Source organism: Anopheles coustani, chromosome 2 (genome assembly GCF_943734705.1).
Source record: "Anopheles coustani chromosome 2, idAnoCousDA_361_x.2, whole genome shotgun sequence".
NCBI classification, from domain to species: Eukaryota; Metazoa; Arthropoda; class Insecta; order Diptera; family Culicidae; genus Anopheles; species Anopheles coustani.
Window position 1 is genome coordinate 26,594,235 of NC_071289.1, and position 11,828 is coordinate 26,606,062.

An 11,828-nucleotide genomic window follows, 5' to 3' on the forward strand; every position below is an offset into this window, starting at 1 on the left:
ATTTCAATTTGTTCATTGAACTTTATCTTTGCATTTCCATCGATCTTTATTCACCAACGTACCGTCTTTCTTGTCCTCCCATTCCTATTAGAGCGTGTCTATCATCCTTGCTGGACATCCTCTCATTGCAACACACGAATGTTAATATAACTACCAGCATACTTTCTCACCGTTCAAAACCAAAGGAACACAATAGTGTAACATGCACACCATTCAATAATGTTTGCTCAAGCTTTTCCATCTGTATCCTACCACCCTGCCGAAAAAGAGTTCCACAGGATGTATCGGTCAGTTTCGAGTGTCCATCTCTGTGTCTGTATGAAAATGCTGATTAAAAATTTTCCACGTAAAAAAACCGCACATCAATACCAACTCGTCATCAAAATGCTGCACGCACTATCGAATTAGAAAAAAACCACTTCAATGCCAGTTAAGTTTTCTCTCACCAATTTTTAAACATCATTCAGTATTTAATTCCATAGCAGTGTCTAAAGAATCTGCACAGTCTGAAGGGAATATCCTGTACACTCACAATTATCTGCACATCTCCTAGCTGTTTTCCTGTTAATGTTTATGTTGTTTTACTTTGCTTGATTCACTAAGTCTGTTTTATTGTGGGCTATCGTATTGTTTTTCGGGGGCTTTTTTGTTCTTAAACTATAAAACGTATAAAAGTAAAAAAGTCTCTTCGTTGGAGAAAACGCGGAAGGGGACGCAGCGTGCGGATGAAAAGGATTAGCATTCTTCTCAGTAGTCCACGATCGCTTAATATACTTGTTTAAAGAAAGTGGGCATGCCCTCATTGTTCCTAACCTGCTTAGAACGAACTGCTTTCATAAACGTTGGAGAAAGTGATTCTCCACTTCTATCGTGCCCACTCTATGCGAGAAGATGTAACACTAAACAAACAATAGAACTTTGTAAGACGATTTCAAGTTCAAACACAAAATCAAACAAAATATCCCACCAACCGCCCCGAAACTTGTGGGCTTTTGTTGTGTCCCTTTCTGTTCTCTAATCACTCAGCCAACCATGTGATAACACGATGTACTTTTCTGTTCCTCTGGTGCACGATTTTCATTCCTTGACACTCTATGGGGATGTCCGTTTTCCGTCTCTGCTCTACTTTTACCTCTTACATACGTATGAGTATGGGCACGGTTTTCTGAATGATCGTATGACTTTTTGACAGGCTTTCCGTTCCTTTTACCACACACAATTTCCTTCCTATCTGCCTCATTACTTATTGCTAGAAACAATGTCATTATTTTTTTCTAATTTTTCCTCTCATCTTCCTTTCTCTCTCTCTGTTTTCCTAGCTCTCTATACGATGATTTGTTGTCTCACATAAACAAATTGTGTTGTTTCCCTCCGACGTCAGCATTTCGACCGATGGTAACGTCGTAGCTTACTAGATGCTGCAGGCTGTTCTCGATCTCATGCACAGATCGATCAGACGCCCTCGAAGGGATGCTGTTTATGTTATTGTTGTTGGCGCCGACGGTTCAGTAGTGGTTGGAAACGGGTCGGCAAACGCTCTACTTTAGTTTGGCATAGAAATCGACCTGGTCGTTGAACCAACTATAGTACTGAGCAGCAGCCTGTTGGGTACTGTTGAAGACTTTCCCCAAGCTTTCCGGAGATAACTGCCCACTGTACGGAGAAAAAGAGCGGATAAGTGAAGGAGAAAACATTGGTCAAAATTATTTTTAGTGATGGCAAGGATGATAGTTGTACGCGGCAATGAGACGGGATTCAGTTTGAATATCACAACCAAGCAAGGTCCCATCGATAAAAAGCATTCCCTTTATCACACTTACACAAACACCTTTGTCTTGAAGAACTCGTACGTGTGCTTGTAGGCATTGGTGGTAAAGGTGCACACGGTGTCGCAGAGGGTACACGAAGCATCGCTAATTTTCTTCGGTAATCCTGGTGCGTACTGCTCAACCTGAAGCAAAAACACGGAGCAGGCAACAAATCCAAGTCAGTGCCAATAGAAAAACGCAGACACATGTGAAGAATACTTACGTAAAAGGCCCCATCTGCGAGCTTTTGGGTGGCAAACACCTTCGCACTGGCGAAGCCCTTCTTGGCACCATTCCAGAGAACTTTACTAAAATCTATCGAAAATTCTACGTATGGTCCAAGAGCCTGCGAGTTGGAGAAGAATAAGCATAAGAAAGCGGGGTTAATTAGGATCAAATGAGGTAGAAAGTAGCAACTTCTCCTTCCGTACCTTGCTCGTTGCCTGATAGTACACCGGAACGTTCGCTTCGGCCCACTTGTAGCCCCGGGCGCTGTACTTCATCGAGCAGGTCCAGGCATCCTGCACCGCCGGCAGCAGACCGGCTTGTTTCAACGTTTGTCCCGTCAACGACGCCTCGAACTTGCCGCCGGCCCGATACGTGTCGTAGCCGACCAGTGCACCGGTGATGCCGAACAGCAGGAATGTGCTCAGCAGCAATTTGCAGAGAACGGACGTCACCGAGGAGGAAGTTTTACTGTTCGCTTTTCCGGACGATTGCTTTTTCTTCGACTTGGCCTGGGCATCCTGAAATTATATAGGTAGCGAGAATGTGGGAAATAAATGTTAATCCTTGTGATCCAACCCAAAGATTGTTAACTATACATGTTTCAAATTCGATTGGTTGTAGAATTAACGCTTGTTTGAATATTTCCATCCAACCGGGGAGGGGGAAAATTACCTTCTTCTGGGGTTGGGTTGTGTTTTGCGCCTTCTGTTTCTGGTTTTTCTTTTCGGCGGTTTTCGATGCCATTTTCAATCGACTGTGCAAACACCAACGGATTCAACTAACAGATAGTGTGGCGCGAAGCGATGGGGGAGCTGGAGAGATTGGGCTGGTACTACTAGACTATCTTAGTTTTGTACACTTTACACTTAAAAACACACTCGTTTGTGGCGCGTTTTCTCGCTCGTTGGAATGAAACGTATATAGTCACGATCACGGGGGACGGTGAACAGGAATGCAGCAACTAACGGGGCACGAAAAATTCGGAAACTATAGCAACGAAGCAACCCAACGCGATCACGACTAACTTATATCTTTTCTTCTCCTTCTACTCCTTGAGGGAGGGGGTGTATTATACACACCACTAAGTGCTCTTAGTTTATCCAAGCCCTTTATTCCAATCTCCCATTCCTGATTTTTTTAAACTGTTTACAAACTGTCTGCCTCTTGTAACCGGCTCAGTATTTGTTCGTCAGTGAGTTCGACAAGCGAACTGACTACGAACCTGATAGGTTGAGAGGCACTTGAGCTAATAAACCAATGCTTTACGAGTTGCGAGTAGAATAGCTCGTGTTCCACGGAATTCACGTTTCATTTACGTTCTTCAAAGGACGCTTATTATCTCAAACAAGAACGAGGTCTATCGTACACGATTAATAATGTTGCAATGGATTGATAAGGTCCTTCGTGTAATAGTAGTAGTAGAGTAAGGGTATGAAGGGTCATGCCCTACCGGAAGGACAGCAATTAATCGACGTAAGGTTTATGCGTTTAAACCCTCAAACCCACCAGAGCTGCATAGCATTGAGGAAGCAGACTGCTCGACCGACGCGAGTTACCTCCACAAATTCGTTTTGCTAATGAGTGTGCTAATGCTACCATAACGGAAAAAAGGCGTAACGGTAGGGAGGCAAAGAAACACGTGTAAATTATTGCAAGCATAGTCTGCTTCGAAACATTCCTATACCATGCACCTCAGATCAAGCGATGCACTCAAACATTTTCAATACGTTTTTACGCCATGTCACAGGAATGCTGGCATGTTTTTTCTTACTGCTCCACAATGCCCCCAAAACTTATTCTTCGAGCATAAAAGAGGAGTTATTTTTTTACCCGTTGCTTTCAATTGTTTCCACGTGTCCTTGTACTTTTTGCTAAAAATAATCCCAACCACCATGTTCAAATTGAAATCTATCGTATCTGTCCTTTTTCCCAAACTAGTGTGTTTTGGTTTGCTCATTGATACCAACCGTGTGGGGAGGTGTGTACGTTGTATGGGAAAGTGCGTAAAACAGTTATTTTTAAACGACCTCGCCTACGTCACCCTCCGATCGAACGATGATCAATCGATCATGCGCATCTCCCGATCGCACAAAAGCCTATGCGTTTACGCATCAAATTCGAGATTTCTATGTGATACGAGATGCAACTGCTTCTCACTGCTTGCATCGAGAAATCCGCCCCATGGAGCTTACGTAAGTGCATCGCGCCGGGTGTAAATGACTTTCGGTTTGAGATCCAAGTACTGGGCAAACAGGCTCATTGTACGGCATGGAAACCGGTACATGTTGGTAGTGCAGTACATACTAGTGTTCAACAACACGACAAAAGCGGTTCGCGCTATTGCGCCGTATTGTACTTTCTTGATCGCTGCGCCTACTCAGGTATTACAGCGCAGGATCATACCCGACAAACAATTTTCGTAAGTAATATTTTCGAACAAAATCCAGGGCTTGCTTTACCAACTTCATCAAAACCAAAAGTTGTACCACCAAACTCGTCGTGACTTTCTAAAAGAACAACCTAGAAACTTGGCATGAAAAACCGGTGATCTTTGCGCTCTACAGGTGCCCCGACATTGGTTCGTCAGCGTCCTGCATTTTGGTCAATTTCTGGGCTCTTTAATGACCGCTTTAATGAACATTGTCGCCCGAACCAACTCATTACTGCTAGCTGCGCAGTGTTCCGGACCTGAACCTGGGGGTTTCGAAACGATCCGTCTTGATAGGCAAGTTTTTGTTTACGTGTGACACATATTCCGATTCCAAAGTAACAATCGTGAGCTGTATACAATGGCAAATATTTTGACAACATGAGCTTGATTTTGTTAAAATAAATTTACAAACCCTGGTTTTAAAATGCAGGGGGATCGTGGATAGAACAAACCCTGCTCTTCCAGACGTTTCTGCAAATGTGGCCACGCGGCAGATTTGTACACCGGTTGAGATATTTTTCCCCGATAGGTTCCGAATTGCAATTTAAAATTACACCATGTGTACGATACGATGTTATCAGTTAGCTTGTTGCATTTCAAAATGAAACCGTAACCTGCAACAAGTGAGGTGGCACCATTCGACTGGTGTGTTGCTTATCATCTCGAAGAGACTCGAAAGTGGCACGAAGTTCAATCATGAATTTCGCGGTCTCGTCTCGCGGTGGACATTTCCGCTCTCATTGCCACTCACGGCGAGCCACATCATCTACGAGAGGCAAAAACAGCTGTTCCATCAGCTCGGGAAGAGACGCGCGAGCGTGAGTAAAGTTTGTTGAACGGCATCCACCGGGATTAGAGCGATATCTCGCGGCATCATCGTTACCATCGATAAGATGCAGTTTTATATTATGAATCGTTATCAGGCTAATTTATGGCCCCGAAATATTGAATTCCGAGCGAGGGCGAAGGTTGGCTTCGAACCCCTTAGCCACTGTCGTTGAGGTTTGCAGGAACCCAAACCAGCAAAACAAAAAAAATCTTAAAATAAACAATCGACGTGGATTGTTTGTGTGGCGTGAAGAGAACGTTTTTGATTCATTTGCCTTTTTTAAAGAATGGCATCATTTGCAACCGTGTGGGTTTTGGGGTGCATGAAAACTACAGCGATGTATGATGTCACCGCGTGGCAAGAATGTCCGTGGCGAATTAAATGCAAAACAGGTTTGAATTCAATTATCAATCATTAATATTGCCTGTACTGTAATTATGTATAAAAGTTTAATTGTCATTCGCTTATTGCTTTTATGTGAAAATTCGTTCTTATTCTAAATATCCCTTACGGGGAAAGGTATTGACTGTACAGATCCAACTCTTTCTAAACCGGAACGAATCCTAATTAAGGACTTCTCTACGTTCACATAACATAGCCTAACAAACGATATTTGCACACGAAGAAAGCGCGCACAAGGAACTTTCTCTTATAGGTGTACATTCGGCCAGCCCACCCTCAAAAGCACACACCCCCTTCGCTGCCTTCTATGGCTGGAGAGTTTGCATGCCAACAATATCCACACGCTCAGCGGTTCACATAATCCACGGCGGTGGCCCTTATCGGACGGGCACGTCTGCCGGTAGGTACTTGCCAGGGTCCGGTATTTTTCATTAGGCATGGTAGACGTGTGTAAGTGTAACCCATCATCGCGGGTCGCAGCCACGTTAGCAGCACCAGCACGCAACACCCCTAAAGTGGGAAGCGCATCGCCACAAGAGCCGATTACTTAATGGTACCGTTAAAAAGCGGTCGACGAAGCAGGTAGGTGCGATGGAAAAGTCGCCGATCTTTGCCTGCTGCGATGATGCTGAGAGATGATGCTTGGTAGTTGAGACAGGTTTCCTCTGCCTCCTTCTAGACGATGGTTCCATTCTTCTTCTCAACCAACCATAGTAGGCAATGAGGTGACGAACTGTGCCCATTTACAAGACGCTGATTTGAGAGTGTGTGTAAGAAAACCGGCAACCACTGGGAACCACCTGTATCCGTTCACCTCAGCAACTCAGATCCGCCGAAAAGAAAGCGATGGCACGCGGCGCAGCTAAGCTGATTCACGAGCACGTAAGTATTCGTTGTATTTCAACGTCGCGATTCAGTTTCGACTTGCACCGGCATCAAAATCACCGGTCTAAAAGATGTGTACCGGTGTGTTTGTGTACCGATCTCCCTTGCACCGGATCGATTTAAATCGCGATCATTAAAAGCAGCATCTTGAAGCGTTCGACAAAAGAAACGATTGTCTTCAATCGAGTAAAGCCTACAACATGACATTGAAAATCTCTTATGGCAGAGGCAGGCTTTTCTTCGCCGCTCAATAGAACATCGGACGTGTTGTTGAACAGTTTTCTCGTTTACGAAGGGAGATAAAGAAAGCGATAACACACCCTGCGCAAAGCGCATCCAGTCGACCGGTTTCTCCAGAAGTGATCGTAGTCTGCCTCTCTATTAATACTATACGAAAGTCTTCCTTTCCAATAACAAAATACATTTCTCGATAGACCCGTTGTGGTACACGTCATTGTCCTAGCTTCACTCTTCGCCAATTTCCTGTCGGAACAGAGCAGATATTAGCGAGCCCCCCAGGGGCGGAACATTTTGTAGTGATGATGTTGAACAAATGGTGCAACCAATTCACTCCTTTGCTACGATCATCGTCATCGAAAGCATGGGATTGAAGAGGCGAAACCGCGAGGAAAGTTTGCTCCAGAAAACGTTTCGGCGCATGGCATATAGGGGGTTAAATCGCGGATCAGACCGGCTCGCCAAACCGATTCCTCACATCGTTAACACACCAGTTCCACACGGTGGACAGATAAGGCCACGTAAAACGTCGCTTAGAACGTAACGGTCCACTGTCCCCGGCAGCAGATTTAATGAAAAGAGAGGAATAAAGAGAAACCAGTAGTGGGTTGGAAATGGTTTTAGAAAGTTTTGTCTTAAATTTAAACTCTTTCAATCACCTCTTTGGTTTTAACAACTTTCGGCGTTAGAAAGTGGCATTTTCTCTGTGGTGTATAATGGGTCCGGATTCTTATTCTTGATAAATGCAGTATAGAATTGTTAAAAGGTCGAAAAACTTTCCATGATTTTACGTAAAAAGAAGCGGATCCATCAAAACCGTGTATTTAAACGTCAGATGGCACGTTTTTACACCGCATTCGACAAAAAAAGGGAGGAGGGTTTAAGATATATCGATTTTTCCTCTTCGCGCGTCCCTCCGCACAAAGGGATGGCTGGCATAGGATGGGTTCGCATGGCCAGGGCTCGAAATTAGGGGCAGCGAGTCTCGAATGATTCTTCTTCGTCCTCGCGCGTTTGGCAAATCTTAATACTGGCCGCTGTTGTATGGTGTTTGCAACCGAAGGTCGATAATCTCGTCGACCCTTCGGCGTTTCCCGACTGTGCCGTTCTTGCGCCCAGCACTCCAGTTCGTTTCGGCGGGCATAACATCACTTGTAAAACACTTTCCACTGCCCCGCGGAACTGCCCATGCTACGCGTCACATGCACACGGCAGCATAAGAATGCATCAGCATGAGAATTAAAACCTAACTTTAACTAAAGCGGTTAAAATTCTATAAGCACAAGGCTGGGCACATCGAGGAAACACCGTGTACGCACCACACACCGCGCCATACCTCTTGCACCCTCCTCGACGAAGCATGGCGTTAGTGGATGCTTAACCCCCGAGTAGAAGAGAGAAGAAAAAATCTTTTTTGCTGGAAGCACACTTTTGATACACCGCACACTAAACGATGTACAGCCGATGTGTGTCGGCGGAATACGGCTTTCACTCTATTTTGCGAAACCAACCGTGGCAACCGTGGCACTAAACAAGCTAAACCGATTTTTCGACGAGGAAGTGAGAAGAAAAAACGGCAACGACAAAATGCGTGGCTTCACGATGCACAAGCATAAAATCAACTGACACTTAACGACCGATCTGGACGACGCTCGTGGAGTCCTCAGGGAAGTGGAACGGAGTGCGGGTACAGGGCGGAACGCCTGAACCGTCGTGTTGTCAAAATCCGCTTTCGCGTTGGCAATGGAGTAGGTTTATACCGGCTGCTTCAAGTGAGATAACTGATTGAGCGAGATTCAACCTCACCTGGTGGATTTAAAATGGCTTAACGGTCGTTTTGCTCCGAAAAATTATATTCTCCAGAAAAAAAAATTAAAATATTAATTTAAGCTAAATAAATTATGGAGATCATTGGATTGAGTCGATTCCTAGAATCCCTGCATTTTCAACCAGCTGATATCCGAAATATTTGTTTAGATACGAAACATTGTTTCACATACCTTTACGGCGGCGGTAAGCGATTTTAATGCTTTCGGCGTCTTTTTAGCTTGTGATATCTCGCTGTTGATGTTATCCACCTCTGCCAGGAACCGGTGGAAGTGTTTTTCATAAAAAAGTTTTTTGCAATAGTCTTGTGTTGAGTTATCTGCGAAAAAAAAAATTACACATGATCGGTAACATGTTCCTGCTCCATAGTGCTGAATAAATACTTACTTAAATACTCCAATATGGCCAATGATTGGGGAAGACTCTGTCGATACAATCCAAGCCATACCGCGGCCGTTTCGGGATCCTCGTAAAGACACAAAATCAGACCATAGTAGATCATGTCCGGGCGCGTGATGAAGGAAATGTTTTTGAACAGCATCGCAAAAGTCGCCGATGGCTTGGGCGAGCTGAGCACGTACCGTTCGACCAGCATCCGTGCCGCTTCGTCCAGCTGCCGGGATGATTTCTTTCGTGTCGTCAGCGAACTAAGGATGGTGAGGAACTCGCTACCACCTAGACCGAGTCTATAAATAAGCGTAAGCGACAACAATACCCTAAGTGGTGATAGTTCTACACGATTGATGATATCTGCTGGCATGCAAGCCAACACACTGGCCCGTTTCGTTAGGTTCTAAAATTTATGGGTTCACCCTGCCTTCGCTTTTTGTCTGTTCCTTCGGTATTCAATAAAAATACCGGCCTATCAAACCCGCCGGCCCTTTGAAATGTGATACATTTCGTCACAATTCGGTGCAACAAGTTGCGGTTCTTGCATTGACAGCAAAGTTACAACACAACTCAAGGTATTAGGATAATCTCTTTGTTCTAGAAAGATGAAAATTCGAAGGATTTACGCGTAGTCCGCGTGTCTAGGAAACACACGTTATTTCATACTACTTTTACATTCGACAAAATAACGGTTGCAGAGAGCATATCTTATAAAGTTATATTTTTGGAATGATCCAAGAATAAACTTTGTTCGAGAGTAAGGTAAATTATGATATTCCATCATTGAAATTAGTTGAAATTGAAGCCCGATGAAGCCTATAAGATGTTGGTTTATATTGGTCTTACTTACTTTTGATTGCGGTGCATCTTTAAAATGCGATGAACGTATTCACAAGCGTACCAATTGTAGTTCTCCATATCAATAACCGGCACCATAATATCTTGCCACACCTTCAACCCAATGTCTAGGTCAGAGAAGCCGCCTTGTCCAAGGGCCCACAGTAAGCTTAGTCCTATATCCGGACGGTTCTGGTAGGAGTTCCTCAGGATTGCGTTTCGAGCCAGGTTGTTGACGCAGACCGTAGGATAGTGCGTTGCGATCGCCTGCAGTACCAGCTTAGTGCCAACGTAAGGAACATTTTTATTCATTTCGCTGGCCAGGTTGGAAAGGCTGAGATCGTAAAAGTATTTCACATTCTCCTCATCTGCAGTCATAATACAATCGTCGATGACTTTACGTAGATCCTCCGGCATCGATTTGTACGGATAGCTGATCGATTTGCCAAGGAACACCGGATTCCATTCGCGAAACCGTAGTTTGTCGTTTAACATCCCGGTCAGTGCTTTGAGCATCATCAAATGATTGTCTTTGAAGTTCACATTTACAGCCGTTAGTTGAGAGTGTAGGTCGGAGGCGTTGATCGCACGCAGGGCCGGATCGAAATCCTTCATAGCTCTCATATGGAACGTTCCACCGACGACAGGATCCCTTGATAAATCTCTTTGATTTTTGTCTGATTCTTTCGATTCAGATTTGCTATTTCCTTGCGATTGTTGGGGCTGCAGGTGCGGACCGAGGACAGGAGTTGCTGGTCGTTTACCAGAATCTTTTTCATTTGGTTTTAGGTCCTTGTGATTAGTATTCTTGAAATTAGGGTAAAACTTTGCCAGCAAATCGTCCTTCACATCGGTGTAAAGCGCACAAATAGAGTCCATTGAATCTAAAAATATAACCGTAAAACAGGATGGATAAAAAAGGAATAGCCTTTTGCCACTTTCAGCCACAGTCACGAAGTGCTACCGGTGTACGGTGCGTTCGGCGACAAACTAAGAACTGAAGGACCGCAACTAACTCTTCTAAATCGGAACCGATCCCGCGATTGCATTACGCACGATCGGCTTTGGAATTGGTTACCGTGTGGGGTTCGTTCCACCGCCATCTCCGCCAAGGCAAAAACATCTTTTTAGTTTCTTTGTTGACGTCCACAACCATAACTATTTCTACTGACGTTCCGAACGCACTGTTCTCCCCCCTTTATCCCGTTGGCAAAGGGGTCGTTCCAAACTTACCTTCTATTTTTGGACCCTTGAGAAGAGGTTCATCTTGGGGCTGTTGATTCTTTTTATCGCCCGTCTGTTTACGGCCTTTCTTCTGTTTGCCAACAACCTCCCATTCGGTAGACATTACGATCGGTGGTAGGTGTTTTGGGTTGCAATAAAGTTGATGTCGAACGAACTAGTTCACCGCAAAGCGCACCCGGTGGGGAATTAATTGGAATAAGAAAAGGAACACTAGACACAACGAAACAACACGCAGCGTTATCACAAACAAGCTGGATTATCGCAAAATCTGTTAACACCAATAAATTCCTACAAATTTGTTGGCAGTATTTAGGAGAAACAGCAGGATTAAATAAAGGACATCACCGCGTTTACCAAATCTGCAGACAACAACGCGAGGAGTTCTGACAGCCGGCTGCTGATGTTTGTTTTGGGTTTCTTTGCTACGTCACCACAGTACTTGCCATGCTTGTAGAACTATATTTTATTTTCAACTTTATTCACAAATGCTTGTCCATAAACTATGATGAATATAGAGAAACTAATAAATCAATTTTAGCCATGCATCATTGACGCAGCCTTTAGTTGAAAACAAGGAGAATAACCTAATTAAAGAGGAGATTAATTGTTCTTGGGCCGATTGCTTTTACGTTATTATTTTTTTAAACAACTTACTTACGCTAACAATTTAATTCTACTTAAAAATTGGAACAGAATGCCTCGACGCAAA

At 44.1% G+C, this 11,828-nt stretch overlaps 1 protein-coding gene across 1 annotated transcript; it reads right to left on the reverse strand.

Moving 5' to 3' along the window:
• Window positions 1-14: 14 nt before the first annotated feature.
• Window positions 15-11,310, reverse strand: LOC131265590 (transmembrane protein 214-A). Its single transcript, XM_058267874.1, has 8 exons — window positions 11,108-11,310; window positions 9,888-10,758; window positions 9,035-9,333; window positions 8,821-8,966; window positions 2,240-2,554; window positions 2,032-2,154; window positions 1,821-1,951; window positions 15-1,653 (listed from the first exon to the last, which is right to left on the reverse strand). The coding sequence occupies exons 1-8, from the start codon at window positions 11,220-11,222 to the stop codon at window positions 1,539-1,541; spliced, it is 2,115 nt and encodes a 704-aa protein (XP_058123857.1). The 5' UTR covers window positions 11,223-11,310; the 3' UTR covers window positions 15-1,538.
• Window positions 11,311-11,828: the final 518 nt, after the last annotated feature.

Excerpts from the sequence above, each read along its gene's own strand:
- LOC131265590 (XM_058267874.1), bottom strand. The coding sequence starts at position 11,222 with ATGTCTACCGAATGGGAGGTTGTTGGCAAACAGAAGAAAGGCCGTAAA. Across the intron at positions 9,334-9,887 it reads AAGATGCACCGCAATCAAAA|ACTCGGTCTAGGTGGTAGCG; the intron begins GTAAGTAAGACC and ends GCTTATTTATAG. Across the intron at positions 2,555-8,820 it reads CGCTTACCGCCGCCGTAAAG|GATGCCCAGGCCAAGTCGAA; the intron begins GTATGTGAAACA and ends ATATAATTTCAG.